The sequence below is a fragment of the Schistosoma haematobium genome, chromosome 4, assembly GCF_000699445.3.
Source record: "Schistosoma haematobium chromosome 4, whole genome shotgun sequence".
NCBI classification, from domain to species: Eukaryota; Metazoa; Platyhelminthes; class Trematoda; order Strigeidida; family Schistosomatidae; genus Schistosoma; species Schistosoma haematobium.
The window spans coordinates 37,914,338-37,937,439 of NC_067199.1; the positions used below are offsets into that span (position 1 = coordinate 37,914,338).

At 36.7% G+C, this 23,102-nt stretch overlaps 1 protein-coding gene across 1 annotated transcript in view; it reads left to right on the top strand.

The window, feature by feature from the left end:
* Positions 1–21,192: 21,192 nt before the first annotated feature.
* Positions 21,193–23,102, top strand: part of MS3_00008008 (uncharacterized protein) — a 71,157-nt gene continuing 69,247 nt past the window's right edge. Inside the window, exons 1-2 of the mRNA XM_051216343.1 lie at positions 21,193–21,394; positions 21,438–21,969. Of these exons, the coding sequence (XP_051066920.1) occupies positions 21,341–21,394; positions 21,438–21,969 (586 nt within the window). The 5' untranslated portion in view covers positions 21,193–21,340. The remainder of the gene's footprint in view (positions 21,395–21,437; positions 21,970–23,102) is intronic.

The window sequence follows — 23,102 nt, forward strand, 5'->3', positions numbered from 1 at the left end:
ATGACAATAAACTAGATGGTCTTGTTCATGTTGTTTAGTTCAATTGATTTCATTTCATTGATATCATTGTTGTTGCTGATGTTGATGTTGTGTTTTTCTCTAATAGATTTGCTATTTGTATCTCGTTGAGACAAGCATTAGAACGGTGATGGTGCTGCTCGTCCCACAACGACAGTCGGTGTTCAAATAATTCTGTATTGGATGTCGAAAATGAAGAACCGCGGCAGAGTGGATTGGAGAATTCTGGTCGGTCACCTATGCTCGATTGGCAGTGAAAGCCACAAGTACGTAAATGAGTAAGCAATTTGGTAAGTTAGTAATTAAGTCAGTAGTATTATTATTATCTCTTACCTATTGCACTTTACTATTATCTACATATAACCACTCATTTCCATGAAGTGTAGATAGCTGAAGATCAACAACAGAAATGAGAAGGGAAAGAAGAAAAACAGAAAACAGCAGAAGAAGGCAATCATTCATCCATCCATCCATCCATCCATCTATAAAATAATCAAGTGAGTCTTGCATCTCACTTTAGCTTCTTCTCTAAATCTTTATCATTTTCGGTTGCTTTCAATTTATACCAATTGAATAATGATTGTAATGTGATAATTTTCAATGTTACATCATGACAATAAACTAGATGGTCTTGTTCATGTTGTTTAGTTCAATTGATTTCATTTCATTGATATCATTGTTGTTGCTGATGTTGATGTTGTGTTTTTCTCTAATAGATTTGCTATTTGTATCTCGTTGAGACAAGCATTAGAACGGTGATGGTGCTGCTCGTCCCACAACGACAGTCGGTGTTCAAATAATTCTGTATTGGATGTCGAAAATGAAGAACCGCGGCAGAGTGGATTGGAGAATTCTGGTCGGTCACCTATGCTCGATTGGCAGTGAAAGCCACAAGTACGTAAATGAGTAAGCAATTTGGTAAGTTAGTAATTAAGTCAGTAGTATTATTATTATCTCTTACCTATTGCACTTTACTATTATCTACATATAACCACTCATTTCCATGAAGTGTAGATAGCTGAAGATCAACAACAGAAATGAGAAGGGAAAGAAGAAAAACAGAAAACAGCAGAAGAAGGCAATCATTCATCCATCCATCCATCCATCTATAAAATAATCAAGTGAGTCTTGCATCTCACTTTAGCTTCTTCTCTAAATCTTTATCATTTTCGGTTGCTTTCAATTTATACCAATTGAATAATGATTGTAATGTGATAATTTTCAATGTTACATCATGACAATAAACTAGATGGTCTTGTTCATGTTGTTTAGTTCAATTGATTTCATTTCATTGATATCATTGTTGTTGCTGATGTTGATGTTGTGTTTTTCTCTAATAGATTTGCTATTTGTATCTCGTTGAGACAAGCATTAGAACGGTGATGGTGCTGCTCGTCCCACAACGACAGTCGGTGTTCAAATAATTCTGTATTGGATGTCGAAAATGAAGAACCGCGGCAGAGTGGATTGGAGAATTCTGGTCGGTCACCTATGCTCGATTGGCAGTGAAAGCCACAAGTACGTAAATGAGTAAGCAATTTGGTAAGTTAGTAATTAAGTCAGTAGTATTATTATTATCTCTTACCTATTGCACTTTACTATTATCTACATATAACCACTCATTTCCATGAAGTGTAGATAGCTGAAGATCAACAACAGAAATGAGAAGGGAAAGAAGAAAAACAGAAAACAGCAGAAGAAGGCAATCATTCATCCATCCATCCATCCATCTATAAAATAATCAAGTGAGTCTTGCATCTCACTTTAGCTTCTTCTCTAAATCTTTATCATTTTCGGTTGCTTTCAATTTATACCAATTGAATAATGATTGTAATGTGATAATTTTCAATGTTACATCATGACAATAAACTAGATGGTCTTGTTCATGTTGTTTAGTTCAATTGATTTCATTTCATTGATATCATTGTTGTTGCTGATGTTGATGTTGTGTTTTTCTCTAATAGATTTGCTATTTGTATCTCGTTGAGACAAGCATTAGAACGGTGATGGTGCTGCTCGTCCCACAACGACAGTCGGTGTTCAAATAATTCTGTATTGGATGTCGAAAATGAAGAACCGCGGCAGAGTGGATTGGAGAATTCTGGTCGGTCACCTATGCTCGATTGGCAGTGAAAGCCACAAGTACGTAAATGAGTAAGCAATTTGGTAAGTTAGTAATTAAGTCAGTAGTATTATTATTATCTCTTACCTATTGCACTTTACTATTATCTACATATAACCACTCATTTCCATGAAGTGTAGATAGCTGAAGATCAACAACAGAAATGAGAAGGGAAAGAAGAAAAACAGAAAACAACAGAAGAAGGCAATCATTCATCCATCCATCCATCCATCTATAAAATAATCAAGTGAGTCTTGCATCTCACTTTAGCTTCTTCTCTAAATCTTTATCATTTTCGGTTGCTTTCAATTTATACCAATTGAATAATGATTGTAATGTGATAATTTTCAATGTTACATCATGACAATAAACTAGATGGTCTTGTTCATGTTGTTTAGTTCAATTGATTTCATTTCATTTATATCATTGTTGTTGTTTTTTTGGTGTTTTTATTATGTTGTATGTTTGTCTAATGGATTTTACATTTTTATCTGTTCGTTACCACCTTTTCTTTGGTTTATTTCGCCACTGTTTTTTTTGGTGATTTTCTTGACTGTTTTAAAATTTTCGTCTTCGTGTCGTGTTTATATTTCGTTATCTTTTTATATTGCTCTGAATTCTTTTACTCTCTTTAATATGAAACCCTTCGTATTATTTTCTTTAATGGGATGTCTGCACTCCTTTCTTTTCTACCAATTTAGTTACTTTGGGAGATAAATGTCTGTAGGTATACGGAGTTGGTGGTTACATGAAATGTATACCTGTTGACCTTTGATTCTGTGAAAAACATGTTGTCTTCGAGAGGACAATCTATTTATCTGCAGGATAAGTTTTTGTGACTGCAGTTGTTCATCTCATATTGATTTACCCTGTGACATTATCACCTTTGAACTTGAGTTGACTAAAAATAGTTTTTTTATTTACTGTAGTTTCTTTGGGTATTTTATCTTCACATTTTCCATATTTTTCAATGAATTTCAACGGGTATATCTTTCTTTCTACGAACTAATTCTTTCTTCCTCTATTATATTCTTATACGCAATTTTTCTTTTATATATTGCTACCATTGAAGTAACTACTTCTATGAATCTGGTGTTCATCTTTTTATGCTAATGAGGTGTGGCAACTTGGACTGCTGCATATATGTGCTTGGTCCTACGTTATAGCTGACTGACTGACTGACTGACTGAGTGTTTCCAGATTCTCAATGATGGTCCAACTTAGATCAATTCATGATTTCAGTGATATCATGTAAGTGTTTATGTGATTGATCACTGAGTGGTAATCAATATCCATCACTTCCAGGTTTTCAGTAGTGGTCTAACTTAAAGTGGTTCACATTTTCAATGAAATTTCGACAATTTCCACAACCATCTACAGCCAATTATTTTTATTTTTATGTTAAACACAACTTGCTTTGATCTAAAAATGTGAACTTTGTCATTTTTATGAATAGTAGTAATTAATACATAATGATGGATATGTTTAGAAAACTCACAAAATCATCATCTGTAGTTATATTATTATCCATAGCATATGAGAATCCTACTCTAACCGGGGGATCCAGATATACAATATCAGCCAACTAAACAAGTAACAAGATATTAAAAATGAGTATTAATTTTTTTTCACAAATCTTTAGTCGATCAAAATGCTACTCTTAAATGAAAGTAAAATAAGTTATATAACCAGATTTTTGAAAAAGTTTCGTTTTCATTTTAAGTAATTTTTGGATTTTACATAAAGTAGAAAGTTTTGGTTTTTACTTAAACAAAGTCAACGTGGAGGTAACCTCTTTTGTGTAGGTGGCAAACAAACTGTGAGAACAGTTCACGGGTGAACTCGAGGAAGCCCTGAGAAGCGCAGAAAGAACCGAATATGTTCCATCCAGTCATCTTTTGGAAAGATATTCCGGAATCCCGACGTAGGGCTTCCCTATTAGACAAATGCTAAGAACCCTCCCCTCAGACAATGAATGAAGGGTTGTGCAAGATCATAGATCGCTTGAAGTTAAATATTAACACCGTTGATGGCTCAGTGGTCTAGAGGTTAAGCATCCGCGGGCGAGACGGAAGGTTCTGGGTTTGAGTCCCACATAAGCGATCGTGAATGCACACTGTTGATGAGTCTCATACTGGGACGAAACAACCGTCCATTGCTTCAAGGTTTTCAATTTTCGTCTAGTTTTATCTTAGTTTCAACGGATAAATCAAAGAAAATAAGACTTTTTATATACTTTAAATTTAAGTGACTATATTGAATATACAACTTTTTAAGTAAACAGTTATAATTGTTATTCAGTGAAAATAAAACTTGTAGTTCAATATTTAACAGGTTTGAGTAGAGAAGTTTGGGTGAGTTCATATTCCATTCAGAACTTATTAAAATTCATAGTTTTTGAGAATGTCAATTAGACATAGTAGTAAACCAGTGTAAATCGATTTTCGAATCCATTACATCAGTTTTATTAGCTTAATAACGAATAACTTAACTAGTTTTAAGCAGCATCGCTGTTATGCTGGTTGTCTGAAGGAAACATCTTACTGCTGTTACACCTCTGTACAGTTTGTTGCTTTTAGTCTTACCGCCCTTCAACAGACCTGTCTGATATGATAGGACCTTGAGGAGCGGTCGTTCCAGCCAGTATAGCTCGGTTGCTTCATCACGATAGGCAAACCCGACCACCACGTCAAGGTAGCAACAACGGTCGGGACTAATTACTCACTACTAGTTAATCTCTGTAAGCTGAACATACATTTGTACAGCTTCTTCATATAATCCAATATAAAAAATGGAAACAGATCTGTTTTTAAAAAAATTATCATCTCTAACTGGTAGGAACTGGAGGATAATTCACCAACAAAAATATAATGAGCGGTTACTTTTTTCCTATTTCCAGAATTATTAAAGACTGAAGAAATAGATTGTTAGATTTAAAAATTTTGACTGTTGGTGTCAAGTCCACTGGGAATATCTTTGGTTCAACCTTATCCATGATTGAAAATACTATACTTACGAATACCAATATTTAATAAAAAAAATTGCCCCGTCAATTCTTAGTTTCCAGATGTAATTAAGTGATTGTTTTCTTTGAAATGATCAATTCTACACAAAAATACAACTGTCAGTATGAGGTGTTGCAGATTGTTAAATTTCATTAAAATCATTAAGCAATATAATTTAGACAAACACCAAAAACCATGTCTTTCTGTCGGGATTGACTAATGTTGATTCGATGTTGTAATTTTTTTATATAATGTCATGTACTACGACAATATAATGTCGTTAGTACAGTCGAACTTTTCGAAAACTTGACAAGAAGTCTTACAGAAAATTCAAGGTCATAAGGAGGGATACATGTTGGCTAGCAGGGAAACTGTGAATATACGTTTCGTCATATTTAGGACTCATAAGTTTAATGTACCAGACTAATCCGGTCCCAAATATCAGTGGGAAGAGTTAAATAATCAATATCAATAATGTTACCTCTGATTCACAAAATAGATGAGTCAACGAATTTCCATATTTATCTTGACAGGTAAAAGCTTACTTGTTACCTTACTATTCTGAAACCTAAAAGAATAGGAAATCAATGGGTTTATCTAATTTGTTATTCCTTATTACCTTTAAATTTTTGGGTAAAAAACTGGAAGAAGAAGAGTTCAGTGATTCAGGTTTCACGTTCAGTTTAGTTAACTGAATGGTGAAACACATGCATAAAAACACATAATAAACATATTATTGTCACAATTGATTGATCACTGGGTGGTGATCAATGTCATGCGTGTCTAGTCCTTATTAGTCAGATCGAATGCTATCGACCATGTTGCAATGTGCCACCAGTCTAGGTGATTCGACATTGAGTGCACTATTGTGGAATTAGATGGTAGTCGGAGGTAGTCGACAAGAAACCCTGGACCCAGGTTTCGTGCTACTTGGCACTCGTCAGCAAGGTGTACCTGAAATCTTGACGGAACCTGTGCTCCCTGGTGGATTCGATCTCGTGTCACCCAGCTTCATAGTCAGAGACGCTACCACTGAGCTATCCGAGCCGTGTTCAGATTCCAAATGAAATTCTGAGTTTGGCATAGATTACCAAGCTCTGTCTGAATTTAATAATATATTTTTTATATAGTCCTTACCGGCACAATATGTGGTTAACTATTAATTAAGTTTTATTCGGAAAATATTTTGCTCTATAGTCCAAAGGTGTTGTACAACCGAACAACAGTCAATATCATGGGCAGAGTCAGATCTGTATATGTGAAACCGGCGTTAATACAGTGAGTATAAATTTTAAAGTTCCTAAATTTTCGTTTTAATGAAAAAATCGGTGTTTAATTAGATTGTTTAACGTTTATCATCACATTTCAATGAAAAAATTAAAATTAACTTTAAACGGCTGCTTTTTTGAGTATGTTCCAATATATTTTATTTTACTTTGAGACAGCCATTCCTCTAATTCATGGAACAACAAATTCAGTCTTGTAAAACTTGTCCAGAACTAACTATTATTTAAAATTTAGTACTTTTGAAGATATGATATCTTGAAAATAATTCAGTTTCGTGAAATACTAGTGTACTATATGAAAACGACTGATTTTCAGAATGAAACGGCTTGGTAACAAGTGAAACTTTTGACGTTATAGTCGTCAGTATATAAGGATCGATTTGTATTTGGTTACTTACTTACTTACTTACGCCTGTTGCTCCTAATGGAGCATAGGCCGCCGACCAGCATTCTCCAACCCACTCTGTCCTGGGCCTTCTTTTCTAGTTCCATCCAATTCTTGTCCATTTTTCTCATGTCTATCTCCATTTCCCGGCGTAATGTGTTCTTTGGTCTTCCTCTTTTCCTTTGGCCTTGAGGATTCCATGTGAGGGCTTGTCTTATGACGCAGTTGGGTGCTTTCCTCTATGTGTTTCCTATCCACTTCCAGCGCTTCTTCCTAATTTCTTCCTCCGCTGGGATCTGGTTTGTTCTCTCCCACAGTACGTTCTTGCTAATAGTGTCCGGCCAATTGTATTTGGTACTTCAACCTTTATAACAGCCAACAACAACAAAAACATCTTCTTAATGGCAAAATGAACTCTCTATGAGACCTTTACTGTTTGTTTAACGTTTACTGAATACTGATATGATGATCATAATATTGTTAAGCGTAGTTAAATTTTCAGAGGTAGGACAGTGGTATCGTACACTTACTGCTAAGAAATTTGTCGAGATATAAATTAAGATGAACTGGAAAACCAGTTGTTAAACTTGCAGACCCCAATTTTTATATTTTAGTTTGAATAAAAGGTAAAAATAAAAGTTGTTTTTTTATCGTCAGTGGGTTTTAATCCTAGAACTCTCTTGATGTTTATTCATACAGTAGTAAAAAAGTTGGAAAAAATACAATGTTTCAGTCAGATCATCAAGTGTAGTGAAATTTTCCCAAACTAACAACATTTCACAACAATATAAATTAATTTCTGTTTTACGTAAAATCAGGAGAAAAATAATTCATTTTATTCCATGAATAGGGAATGTGTACCGGACTTGTCCCTTGTATTATTTATTTAGAAGAAAACAAGACTTAGAGCTACAATAATATTTGTTAGGCAAATGGTACTACTTAATACTATCCAATACAAATTTGGAGCCAAATTTAGATGTAATTTTTAGAAAGTGTATCAGAATTATGGTGTTGTCCCTTTGGTAAAACTATATATTATACATTATTGATGTTTTACTTTTGGGAAACCATCTCCACATTTGAAAAAACGTCAACGACTTTTATTTAAGTCAGCTCTACTCTATTTATCGGATGCAAAATTTTATAGAAACAATAGCTAATCCATTATATCTCAGTGGGTTAACATTAGATACTTTTAAGGATTCTTCTTTACTGATAATTAAATATTTGCTCTCCAAAAGTGAAACACATACTACTAATAAAACCGCAGCTAAAATACAAACTAAATTTTTTTTATATGTGAAGATTATATTTGAAATATTCTCAGCGATTGAAATTTAAATAATTCCAACGTTTCGTCCAGCTAACTTGCCTGGACTTCTTCAGGGTAATAATCAAAATTTTGAAGTCCAGACAAGTTAGCTGGACGAAACGTTGGAATTATTTAAATTTCAATCGCTGAGAATATTTCAAATATAATCTTCGCATATAATGACTTCTCTATACTCGGCGCTCAATTTCTGTCAAACTATTTGTTCTAATCTTGACAAATATTGGTATAAATTTTTTTAACCTCAAAAATAAGTCATACTTACTGTAAGTAGCGTGATATGACGGGAAGTAAAATCGAAATTCGATTGATTTACTCATTGTGATTTTTGTTTAACATCACTCCCGTTTTAAATTAATGCAATGATCATTCAATGTAGTATTCGGTTTTCTTTTCTCGTATGATATTTTATTCTGTATAATATACGATATTATTGTGTACACTTGACATAAACTATGTTTAGTATGTGATTTGTGATGACTGAGTATTTTTATATATGTGGTTTCATCTGAATTATTCATCAAAATGGGTGTACAATCATTATATGAGTGTATTTTCGACTAGTGTCGTCGTCGTATTTTGACGGGTAATAACTCTTCACTTATATCAGTCTTCGTGTACTTACACATCGTGGAACTTGAAAAGGTCCCTCGTTTCGAATATAAGTGATAAGCATTTCCAACACAACAATCAGCGACGACCATATATAACAAGTAGAGTTTAAAATTAAAACACGAATTTCAGCGAAGGGATCTCTTTTCAACGAATTTATTATCAAGCTGTACAATCGTATATATATGAAATTTTTTTTTGTTAAAGTACTAATTCCGTGAGGAAATGTAAACACCAATAACCAAGATGGCGAATAGAAGATTACAATACTAGATTACGTCATATGAATAATAACAATAACAATAGATTTAGTGAATATAATAAGACGATTAAAATGTTTTTGTTATATTAATTAAAGGTCATAGAGGTGTAAAAAATAAATTAGGTGATATAATGAGCATTTACGAATAAAATAATGAGAATATAAGACATAAGTAAAGGGGGGGAATGTAGTAATAATAATAATAATAATAATTGAATAATCAAAATACTTAAGGCCAAGGCAACGATAACGATAAGACGTACTTCTTTTGTACGTATAGTTCTGGTTTAAGCTCCTGGATGGTAAGAGCTTCGGCTATTTTTAAGAGTTGGATACGAAGAAATGTGGGCAGATTTGAACGAATCATGTAAACAACCTAAAAATCAGATTGTGGATCTGTAGAATCGTTATAGTCGATTAGGTGTTCAAGTATATAACTCCTTACTGTTTTCCTTTCACCCTTATAGAACCAAGCTGGGATATATTCCCGTATCCGAGTTGGAAGTGAGCGCTGGCTACGGCCAATGTACCTTGCTGAACCTCTTGTTTTAATTTTAATGTTTAAATGGGAGTTATCCGTCAAAAGTAGAGTTCAATCGATAAGACATATCAAGGCCTAGTGACCATATATAATTGGTTAATTTGGAAGGAAAAGCTAGCTGCAGCTAAGTATGCTAACTGCAAGACTGTTGGGTTGGTACCAAATGATAACACTTACACAGCAGGACCCAGTTTTTATCTAGATATTCATAATATTTACACCTTGATACTTAATTTAGGTTTGACAAGTTTGGTAAATTTATATTGTAATCTAAACTGTTCTGTTTAAAGATATGTAGGAAATCGTCAACAAAATAAATATTATTATAAATCAGAACGTGAATTAGTTGGTTACTAAGGTCGGATATATAATATATAATATAAAGGCACAAAGACATAGGTAATTAACATAATTAATTACATAAGAATAAAAGTAAAAAAGTGTAAAATTAAGTCTAGAATCAGAAAACTATAAATCTGAAATCATTCAGATGGTTAGATAAAGAAACAGGAAACATCAAGTTTTCTGAATGCAAGAGTCAGGTTTGTTTGAGCTCATTTCTGTGGCTTCCACAGTTTGTGTGAGGTTATGCTTGCAAGCATAAGAAAAAACTAGATGGAGTTCAATACGTGCTTTCAAATGATACATTTGCATTGACTTTATGTTTAGTGTTGACATTTTATTGTTATGGAGTTACTTTACTCACTATCATTTAACTGATAATAACTTTCATAGTTTAGTATAAAACCACATATAAGTACTAAGCTGTGATCAAAAGCTACTTTAAAGATAATCTTTCTTCACTCAAACGTTTTAAACGTCCAGGCGGAAATGTTTAAGATTTAACTGCAAAACTAATATGCCACATAAATTAAGACACCCTGCTTATAATAAACATGTAGTTTGGGAGATTATGTGGATAGACTACAAGTTATGAGTACAAAACTACATTGACGTTAGAAGGTTGCACAATTGTTGTGATAGTGTACTTCGGTGATATGTTTGAAAATGAAGTAACTAAAAACACTAATATGTATGGAAAATGGTAGAAAAGCAATGATACAGTTTTCAAATAATAAAATTTGTTTTTTGCTACGACAAAAGAGCAGTCTATCCCGTTGAAATGTTATTTGGAAAAACACCAGCTTCCACTTTAAATCCTTACGTCCGTAAACATACCTTCATTTATGGCGCATTTGAACATATTTTCAGAAAAATACTAGCTCCTACTAATTTACGTATTTTCAATATTAAAGTGTATTGTCGTTATCTACGGTAGTAAGCATCTTGGGGATTATTTTTTTTAAGATTATGTATGACATTTAAAACTTTTCGGCTATAAATAACCTATATTTCCGGTTAGAGCCAAAGCACTAACCAAAGGATCAAAACTGACGAACCAAACGTGGCGTTATTGTGTTTAGCAGTTAAAGTATATCAAATATTCTATTCCAGTCAGTGCGAATACTGTTACAGATTTCTTTGCGTGACACATAAATATATAAATAAGACCGTTTAAGAATATCTAACATTTCTAACATTGTCAACATGAGTTTAATTTGGTTCCTTACTCTAAGATTCTGACATTCACACTATATGGATCACCTATTTATAAATCATACTACTAATGATGTCATTTAGCAGTCAACTTATCCACCAAAAAAGGAAAACAATTTAGTTTAATCTTAGCTTTAACTTGAAACAGAAAAAGGAAATGTTAAAATTTTAAAATTTTCTTTGCTTCAGCAAAAGCTATATAAGCAAAATTAGAGGTGTTAGGACATTTTCTGGTTAGCATAGGCCAGTGGATGGTTGTTTAGTAAATTGTAACCCATATTAAACACCACGCTACCTAGGTTGAAAGTATTTTACTGAGCGAATTGTATCTAATTTACTAAAAATGCGGCTTTTTACATAGTCCTTAGTAAAAATGATGCCACTGAAGATGCCACAGGTATTCGGAGTTTGACAACGCCTTAACCGGTAACACTGTAGCGGTAAATAAATGACCAAAATAAAAAGCTCTGTAAGTTTTCGATATTGGACGCTGACTAAATTAGTTTTAATGGACTCACCTATCTGAAGGCGCTCGGTCATGCATCCGCACCAGATCACGAGTGGGAACGCCGTGCTCAACAACCCCTGCAATCGCTAGCCAGATTAGACCAGACAATCGTCGATATATTGATAGCCTATCAAATATATCTTCGAACCTCCTTCCTTATGTCTTTTGATTTCACTTGGTGGGTACGATTCATAATATAAGGTGTCAAACTCCGAATACCTGTGGTATGATCATTGGTGAACCTAACGTGATCTGGTACGCCAAATTGCAAACTGTGAGTCTGTTCCTTTTTGGGATTCTATATATCATTGCCTTGTTTCAATTTTTTATACACTGTGATATTTTTTCCGTGTTTTTGGATATATATATATATATTAACACTCGTTCATCTTCGTACTTCATATTTCACTATGACTGAACAGACACCCAAAGTACTTAAGCTAAAGACTATGTCCCCACCTTCGTTTCAACTGATGCCCTTCTGACCAGACAACATCGGAACCTAGTTCTGCTACGCAGAAGCGGACTTCTACGAGCACGGCATGAACGACTACGTGCACGATTCCTCGCAGTAGTCAAGGCACTACCGCGTGAATTCAGCAGGTACGTAACACCTAGTATGTTTACTAGTGATGTTTCTGGACCCTACGAAACACTGAAACGATCTATCCTCAAACGCGGAGACCTAACCGATAGACAAAGGTTAGACCAACTCCTTAGTAACATGGACCTGCAACACGGTTCTGTGATGGGCATGTTGCATCGAATGAGAGAGGTTATAGGTCAAAGAACCTTCGATGGTGGCCTATTTAAACAACTCTTCTTATCCAAACGTCCTCAACAGGTGCAAACTGTGCTGGTCTCGTTTCAAAACAACGCCTTAGACAAGCTGGCTGCATCTGCTGACCGCATTTTAGAAATCACGAAATCTAATGCCGAGGTTTTTTCAGTTAAAGAAAAGTCTCAAACAACCCAGAATGACATAAAAAAGTTATGTCATACACTTACACGTTATCTTAAATTTCGTAATGACCGTAAACGGTCAAACACCCCATGAAGAGGCACTTCACGTAAGTGATCTGTCTCTAGACCACGGGAGGCTGATAACTCAGACTGGTGCTGGTATCATAACCAGTATGGAAAGTCCTCCAGAAATTGCAGAAAACCCTGCAATTTCCCCGACTCAAAATAGACTGACACGAAAAACAATTCGGGAAACTTCCAAACCGGCACGCGTTAATGGTAACCGTAGCCGGCGAACATGGCTGCCTGCTATATGTCACAGATGTGATAACGAGAGTTCGCTACCTCGTCGACACTGGCGCAGAAGTTAGCGCCCTTACTGCAAATTCGAACGACCGGCTTCACGAATCAGTTTTAAATCTACAGGCGGCAAACAGAAAGCCTATCGCCATATACAGTAAAAGGTACGTTTACCTTAACGTGGGTTTACGCAAACCCATACACTGGATCTTTATTGTTGCAGACGTTCACATGCCAATCATTGGTATAGACCTACTACAGCACAACAATTTAACTATCGATACGTGCAAACGGAGGCTAGTAGACGGAAACACTAATTTATATGTTTGCGTAACTTCCTTTTCTGGTTGCAGATTATCTCCAGTCACAACTAAGCACACGATAGACCCGTTCTATCAACCACTACTCGATAAGTATTCTTGGTGGGGGGGTTCAAAACTGTTTCACTAACCAAATATGTAACTGAACATTGTCATAGATCCATTCAGGTAGCCTGAAAACTGGTTGAATGCTGAAGTCTGCCATTCTCTTGACAGGTCTTCGATTTTCAATCTGTAGTTATGAGATGTAAGTGTATCCCTTAAAAGCGAAATTGGGAAAACAGAAGAACGCGGTAACGCATCCCGGTAAAACCAGTGTTCAAATTCAGATTCAGATTCAGATTCAGATTTGTGTAGTAAGGACAGAAGGCCTATGGCCTATGTTATTCCTTTTCTAGTATGCTTCTGTGAGTGTCCAGTCTTCTCTTGAAAGAGTCAATTGAAGGTGCGGATACCACTGCTTCAGGCAGCAGGTTCCAAGTATTGATGACTCAGTGTGAAAACCTGTATGCCAGGGGTATTTTGTTCGTTCTTGGCTTTTCTACTCGCCTGCTATGTCCTCTGAGGTGTCCCGATCTAGTGGGAAGAAAGAGAGAGAATAAGTTAGGTCCGAAATCATTTCTCAGTATTCTGTACATCAATATTAGATCTCCCCTTAGTCTGCGACAGGACAGAGTAAAGAGGTTCAGTTTTTCAAGCCGCTCTTTATATGATAAACCCCGGAGTTCCGGAATTGCACGCGTAGCTGCCCTCTGTACCTTTTCTAGTATGTCTGAGTCACCTTTTAAACAGGGGCTTGCAGCCTGAACACAGTTCTCTAACTTAGTTCTCACTAAGGATGTGTATAATGTGGTGAACATGGTAGTATCAAGCTTAGTGAATGTCCTTTTTAAAGCCCAGAGGGTTCGAAACCCCTTAACTGCGACCTCCCGGCAATGGGCCGTCGTCTTAAGATCATTGCTTACTGTCACCCCTAGGTCCTTATGAGACCGGACTACGGGTAATGACACATCCCCTATGTTGTACGTATTAACCTTTGAATTCCCCAAGTGCATGTAGACACACTTTTCCGAGTTGATAGGCATTAGCCACTCTTTAGACCAGTTTATCATATTATTTAAGTCCGCCTGAAGAGTAAATGCGTCTGTGTCTCCAGTTATTACTCGCTAAATTTTTACATCGTCAGCGTATAATAACATTGGAGACTGTACTATACTTGTAAGATCATTAACGTACATTATAAAAAGTAAAGGACCTAGGACGGAACCTTGGGGTACTCCACTAAGTACTGGTCTCCAGATGGAGCACTTGGAATTTATTCTTACTTTTGCCTACGACCTACTAGGAAATCCCTAATCCATTTTAAAAGAGGTCCGGCAATACCAAGGTTTGCCAACTTCAATAGCAGTCTATTAGTTGGCACCTTGTCAAAAGCCTTACTGAAGTCTATGTAGACAACATCCACTGAGTTTCCGTTGTCTAGCGCATTAATCCAGAGCTCCCTAGCTATAAGGAGGTTCGTTGTACAGGATAGACCCTTTCTAAAACCATGTTGTGCCATGTTCAGCAAGTTATTGGTTTCCATAAATGCTGTTATGGTTCGTTTGATTATCCTTTCCAGTATTTTAATTACAACACTGGTGAGGCTTACGGGTCTGTAATTTGATGGAACTTGTCGTAGACCACTTTTATGTATGGGAGTGACGATTGCGTCCTTCCAGTCCATAGGTAACACACCTTGGTCAAGTGACATTTTGAATATCACAGTCAGTGGGGCTGCGATATATTCGGCAATATGTCTCAAGATTTTAGGGTGTAGTTCATCTGGTCCTGTTGACTTCTCTATGTTTAGGGTGCTAAGAGCCTTAAGCACATCGTTTTGGTCGAAGTTCACGGTGAGCAGCTGGTTTGTTGACTCTGTAATTGGGTCTGGTTCTTTCTCTAGAGGAGGTTTCTGAGTGAAAACTGCCACAAAGTAGTCAGCCATAACCTCAGCTTTTTCCTGATCTTCCTCTATCATTTCAGATTCACTTCCTACTTTAATTAGGTTGGGAATCCAGTGATGAGTCCTTGTTCTGTAGTTTATGTACGAGAATATCCTCTTGGGCTGCTTGAGTGCAGATTCTGCCAGCTGCATTTCATATTTTCTTTGCGCTTCCCGAATTTTAGTTATACACACGTTTCTTATCGATCTGTAGTGTTCCATCGTACCTGCTGTGCCAAGGCGGATGGCAACATCCCAGCATTTCTTCTTTTGTCTTAGTAAGCGTCGAATATCCCGCCCTAAACAGGGATGTCCGTGCTTCTTTTTCTTTGGGACAGTCCAGGGTATATATGGTTGAGTTACCCGATTGTATAACTGAGCACTTTCAAAGACAGTGTTAAACAATCAGTCTCCATATATACATATTCAATTAACAATATATTCGTCTAGAGCTAATATAGAGAAATTATTCTGTTTAAGTCCTCTGCTTGTCGTTCGTTCATAATTTTGTACATCAAGTAACTTCTAATATGAGTAGTCCGCCCATTTGAATTCACTAGTCTTACTGATATTGACAGTTTTTTAGAGATTAGTGTTCAGATGGTTCAAAAGAACGTTCCTAGAATAATCAGGTATTTTAAAGGGTTCTAGAAGTGCTCAGGATGCCTGAAATAGTCAAAATGATTTCTTTGATGGATGAATATCTGTTGATTGATGGAGTTCCTCACAAGTATTGAACTTTAGTTCCGAAATGCCTTCATGACTAATTTTTGGATATGCTGAAGTGCAGTCATATCCATTTGCAGTGGAAACGAAAGTAGTTCTTTGATTGGAAGGGAGGCAGATTAAACCTGAGGATTTAACATATTGTTTGTCTCTAACACCGACTTAACATATGACTTAATTTTGTAGTGTTCTGATTGCTTCAAAAGCCTTTTTGTTTCATTTGACGTTAGAATCCTATCATATGGTATCAAGATATCTCGTATTACTTTCAGCTTACTATACTTTCAAAGGCAAACTACTTTGGTTTTATGTGTAGTCTTCAACAAGTTGCGAACGGACTAATCTTCGACCGGATTGTCTTGCTGGAAACACCTAGCTGAAAGAGGTCGATCACACACCCGCACCAGGTCTCGAGTGGCTAAGCTGTGCTATGCACCCCTCACAACCGTTAACCAGCTCAGACTAAAGGCCTTCCGATATATCGGTAGCCTCTCAAATATGTCTTTGAACCTCTTCATTTCTTACTTGTGATTTGACTGGGCTGGTATATTACAAAGGTGTTACTGGTAAGAAAGTTGTCAAGCTCCGAGCAACTGTGACATCATTATGTCAATAAAATATACGCGCTAATTAGAAAGAATTCTTTGCTCTTACTGTTTGATACACATGGTTTTGAACGGTGCCGTAAAACCATGTAGTAGTTGAAAATTGACTAATTTTTGACTATTGCTGCATCGAGAGCAAAAAATCTGTAATTTGGACCTTTTTCAAATTTTCTCGTCTAAATATTTATAAAAAGAAGTGCGCTAATTGAAAAGGACAGTGGTATTTTTCTCGCTGAGTAAATTTTATTGTTTTGATCGTTTATTACGTATCAATACTACTGTTCTCACTTTAATTGAATTTATTTCAGTTAAAGCATTCGACTAGAGTATCGTTTACTGTTTCTCAATTAGTTTATCGTCGGTACTCTTGAGTTTGTCTTACATTGTTCCTACTCGTTCTCTTTCTACTCTTTTGTATATTGTCATATACTACTTATTTGCATTCAGTAAGCCGTTGTATTCCCAACAATTTTCACACTTATGTTGTAACGCAAGTTGTAATAATATTCTGGAATGTTCACATATACTTATAACGTTTACTGTACTTATCATTGTATTTATCATTATAATTACTGTATCTTAATCGTTGTAGCCATTATCCACAGTCTTGTGCATTTGTTTAAATGCAACAGTTTCCATATTGTTTTGCTCTTGGTTTGAGCTTCGGTTGCTCATAAACTGTTATCAAATTTAGACACAGCTATCGGCTGTCTTTGTACTATCGTATGTTATAATTATTCTTTATGTTACTCCTACAGGAAGCTTTTGTTATTTTCATTCTTGAAGGACGCGTTTAAACGCCTAGACACCTCACAAATTGATGTTTGTAACTACATTTTGTGTATTATTTAATAAAGAACCGCTATTGTAGACGAATCGTTGTTTTGGAAACTCCGGTTTTGCGCGTATCTCAATCGGGTGATTTGGGCGCTTCGATAGACTTAACAACTTTGTTTTCTACTGTATCTGTTAGTACTTTTGGTCCTAACAATCTACAGTTCTCCACCTTTTTGGTCATAGATCATTTTTTGTCGCTGAGCATTATTGCATCTCTCTCTTTTTACCGAAAAGGACCTTCTCTAATGACCGGACAGTGCAAAAACGCAGTTGTCAACGTCCGGGTTGTCGTTATCCCGTTGAAAGCGGCACGTAGTGCGATGAGTGCAAAGGTTGGTACCACGAAGTTTGCACGAATTTAACGCCTGCGGCCTTCAAAAGGTTCAGTAAAAGGGTAGCGTTTGGCTTTGTCGACAGTGCTTTTCAAATGCAAACAGCTTGTTAACCGAGGCCATCTCACTGCTAGACGTTGCGAAAAAGTGTTTTAGCAAGCGTAATCAGGACACATCAAACAGCACTCGCTCTGTCGACACGCAACTTGATAAGAAGTAAACTCAGGTGAGTTCGAAAATAGGTGACTCATACCGATCAAGGAAGGAAAAACAGTCTCCAAAGGGGCCTGCCTTGAACAAAATTTCAAGGAAAGTGGGTTCTTCTGTTCCCCGTCTCCCAGGTGGGATCCAACAGGAAACGCCTAGAAGTCGCAGTCGCAAGGCTCAATCGGTTTCTAGCAGGAAACATAATCTGACCTCCCAAGTCGTCGACAACCCTCCGGAATCCAACAGTAGGTTTGGCGCAACTGTTGTTGCTTCTCCTAGCACCGTTGACGAATGGGTACAGGTTGTAAGAAAGAAACAACGTAGCGATATAAAAAGGAATCCTGCCCTCCTAAATAAAGTCGGAAAATCGAAAGCTGATCACAGCGACAGATTAGTTATTTTTCATAGAATCAAGGAGAGTGAGAGCTCTGGACCAAAAGCTCGTTTTAAGCATGTCAGTGTGCTGAATAAACAGCTGCTTAATCAACTCATGCCTCAAAATATCACCCGGGTCATCTTGCTAAAGGTGCACAGACTAGGGAGTCTAGCGAACTTGAAACCAAACCAATCCAGTCTGCGTAAAGTAGTATTCAAGTCATCGAACGAACGCGACCTAATTTTACAGAATGGACATAAATTAAAGGGTTCAGGAGTTTTTATCCGTAAGGATTTACCATTAGCAGACCGCGTAAAAAGACGGGAAGCCGAGAAAGAACTACAACTTAGGTTAGACGTTGGCGTAAAGGACCTGCAAATAGTAAATTTTCGGGTTGTAAGGCTTCGACAGAGTATGATGCTGAAGCCACTCTGAGTGAAGCACGAAGCCACCCAAATAAGCTTCGGATCTGCTACACCAATGCCCGAAGCTTACTTAATAAGCGATCGGAACTAGATGTACAGATTGACTCTACAAAGCCAGACATAATCGCAGCTACAGAAACCTGGCTGACACAGGCTATAGATAGTATGGAACTTGATTTCAAGAGTTTCATGTTAGTAAGGGCCGACAGAATACAAAAGCGTAAAGGAGGGGGAGTAGCTCTATTCATCAGGAATGCCTTCCAATTTGCCATTATCGGCAGTGTATCGCATGATAGTGGGACGTGTGGATTAGTTAGTTGCCGCTTGAATGCAAGAGACAAGAGCTGCTGATCGGTTTGGTCTATTGCAGTCCAAGCTGTGAGGTAAATGAAGTCCTGCTAAGCAGTCTCAATACTTGGTCACAAAGTGGTCGATGTCTAGTCCTAGGGAACTTTAATGCAACAATGGTAGACTGAGAAAATCTGCGAACTGAATCGTCAGAAAATTCCTTCGAGCAGGAACTAGTTGATGAGGTTATCACATGTGCCCTATTGCAACATGTGAAAGAAGCGACTAGGTACGACCCGGACACTGAATCATCCTTACTAGATTTTATACTCACTCAACATATGCCACACCTAGGTAAGAGTGATCACGCAGTTTTAACTTTCGACTTCTATATAACTGTCAGTCACGAGCACGCGTCAGTCCAGTCCAGACCTAACGTCTGGAAAGCAAACATAACAGATATCATGCACTCAACATCGTTAGTAGATTGGACAATAGACCCAGAGTCCTCAATTGAAACGGCCTGGGACCCATTTCGAAATTCATACTTAAAAGGTACCACACCCCACATTCCTTGGACTATACCAAGAGGGCTGAGATACTCCCCACTATGATTCAGTAGGGAGGTCCGCATCCTTCTCCGTAAAAGAAGAAAAACGTGGGACAGATTTAGGTTACTGGGGACCGATGAGACAAAATTTCAGTACCGAAAAGCTCGGAATACCGGTGCCTCGACCCTCTGTAACTCTAGAAAGCTGCACGGAGAAAAAATTGTTGAGGAATCCATAGAATGTCCTAAACGCTTGCATTCCTATATAAACCAAAGGACAAAGAGAAGAGGAACTATTCCTGCTCTATGGGGAAACAGTACTGCCGCATCATTAATGGAGGACGACTTTGGTAAGGCTCAAGTGTTCTCGAACTACTTTAGCAATGTATATACCATAGATCCCCCTACACATACACTGGATAGCATGACCATTAAAGAACTCGATGTCTTTGGTCTACTAACTAAGCTTGACATAGGTAAATCCACGGGGCACGATGAATTACATCCTAGGCTAATAAAGTATGCAAATGACCTTCCTCGTTTCCTATCATCATCGGTCTTGCTACATGCTGACAATGTCAAGATATGGAGAACGATGCGATGTAAGCCTGATAGCTTGGAACTCCAAAATGACCTGAAGAAATTATCTGAATGGTCTCAAACCTGGCAGCTGCCGATAAATACTTCCAAGTGTCTTGTGATGCATATTGGTCATCATGGTACAGATACATACGCGATGAATAACACTGAGCTACCTGTCGTCCAGATATATAATGACTTAGGAGTCATCGTTAGCCAAGACCTAAAGACTACTGCACACTGCCGTGCAATAGCCGCCAAAATTTTTAGAACCTTATGGTCAATACGTAGAGCTTCTAGTCATGTCGACGCTAAAACGTTTTTGACTTTGTATACGGTGTTCGTACGTCCTAAACTTCAGTACTGCATACAAGCGGCTAGTCCCTGCTCTAAAAAGATAGTGAGCTTCTGGAAAAGGTTCAGAGAACGGCAACTAAGCTGACTCCCGGAATAGTGAAGCTTCCGTATGAAGCTCGACTGGCCAAGCTGAACCTTTTCCCGTTGTCATATCGCAGAACTAGAGGCGACTTGATTACAGTTTTCAAATTGCTTAGTGCCATATTCGCATCTGATATGCCCTCATTTTTCTTGTCTTCTAAAACAGAGGATTTACGAGGACACTCCAAAAAAGTTCATAAGCCCAGAACAAATTACTTGTAAGCTGACTATCAACTTTCCCATCGAATCGTCAAAGAGTGGAATTCACTACCTCAGCACGTGGTTGAAGCTCTATTCGTCGACTCCTTCAAAAGAAAGTTGTATCAACTGAGAGACCACCATTGCCAGGACTAACACAGGCCATCAAGCCTCCTGTCCTTCCCAAACTGAAACTGAAACTGAAAATCGAAGTTCTTAACAATTGTGTACAATCATTCAGAGAAAATCAGCATTCTGTGCCCATAATACTCTTTGGCCGTGAACATGTATATATACCCTTATATATCAATAATTATTCTCCCAATTTCTTCGTTTGCGCTTTCGAAATACAAATGACGAATTCTTTCAAAATTTAATTTCAATTATTTAGTACTAACGTCATGTCATGACACCGCATTTTACAGTCTCATATACTAAAAAGTCAATAGTTATGCGCGTTAAAGTTAAAAAGTTACAGAATGTTAGGTTTTCAGATCAAAGTCTGAAATATCGGTTATTTCGTTTAAATCGATCACATGATTTTTATTCACATCAATGACCTAGGTACTAATACAGAATTGTTATGAATCTGTCCGGGAGGTTTTTTGTAAAGTCGAATTATATACGGGCTGCCAAAGTAAGATAGTTTCATTTAAAATCATAATTGATTTATTTAATAGGATGAATGGATTCTGTGTGATGTAAGACTTTTAACTGATGATACCGACACATTTTTGTGCATTAAATCACTACCTTCTTCGATTTTATTGAGTGAACATAACAACTGCATAGAGAACAACGTTGATAAACTCCCTGAAAAAAGTCCGTATCGGCCAGAAAACTTTGCTACGAGACCATTCACTGCACTATGTAATCTAAGTGAATATAAATCATGTTCAATGAGAACAGAGGCCGTTAACTCGAGTGCCTCCTTTGCACTTAAACTTGTGCCTTCGAGTGTTTTCGGAAATAAAAAACTTCTCATTGCTACAGAAGATGAGAACGAGATCACCACTTGGTTGGCCATTTGTAAGACATGTATAGGGAAGAAGTCGAGAAATGGCTCTTCAAATAACAGAGACCTGGCATGTAATTTGGGAACGCTTAGCAAAGCTGGCAGCTTTATGTCACTTAAACCAAACTCACAGGCTTGTGAAAGTGAATTTGACGATGGACTAATGGACAATGAAGTTTATGAGGCATACTCTTCAGGTATAATTATTTGACCAGATGTTATAAGATATAATTTATCATATAGTAACATTTTATGTTCTTGTAAAGTATTAACATGTTTATATTATTACTTCTCATGACTGAGGTTCGATTGGTGACTTTTTGCTGTTTTAAGATTACTTTGAACACTTCTTTTTATTGTTGACACTTGTGTAAATTACTTCAAAAATTTTTCGACGCCGCATTATTCATGACGCACACTCATTTCACATCTTACAGCAGTGTCTGGTAGTTAGAAGACCTTCTTTACTGTGAGAATTTCTCCATTTACAAAACATCTACATATTTTAAGAGTATACCAAGGAATGTTTTTTGATTTTTCTTCATAGACTAAAGTCAATATAATATGGCGATTTTTAATCAGCTAGGCACAAAACTCTTGAAGCCTTGGAGTGGACAACACTTAAACAAAATTGAATCTAGCTGCATGATTCTTCTCGCCAACTTTAAAGTGGAGCCAAGACATCTTTTTGACAATAACAACACTTTATTGTGCCACAAGAGCAACGTTACTTGACAAATGTCCTACGAATTTCAGAAAGACAGTTTGACGTAGTCTACTTAATAATGTCAAGTTAGAAACCTAAGAATTAGGTATGATCAAAAGAATATCAATATATAGTACAAATGTCGAGCAACAAACGTGTAAAGCTTATAACTAATGGCGAGATATTCATAGGCGACGCAACTTGGATCAAATTAGAGTTTATTTCTTTCCTCATCCCTATCAACAACGTAACTCAGTTAATGAATACAAATTTATGCAACCTGTTTGAAGCCCTACTTTCTAATGCGATCTATTGGTACTATTCAGATGACAAAATCTCTCGAGTCGAACTACCAAGCTAATACCCCTTCATATTTCTAAAGTTCACTCAAAATCCTATTAAATTGTGTACATTATTTTTATTTGATATAATCGGTCAATGACAGAAATGTTAAAACTATTCAATGTTAATCATTTTACAACTTATACTATATATGTAACTCTGACTTAATCTTTTAAGAATCATCGTAAAAGGTTTGGTTGCACTATGATGAATTATTCACAGATCAAGTAATACGGTAGAAACACTACTGTGGTTGGAATAGAAGAGTGAAAAATTCTACTG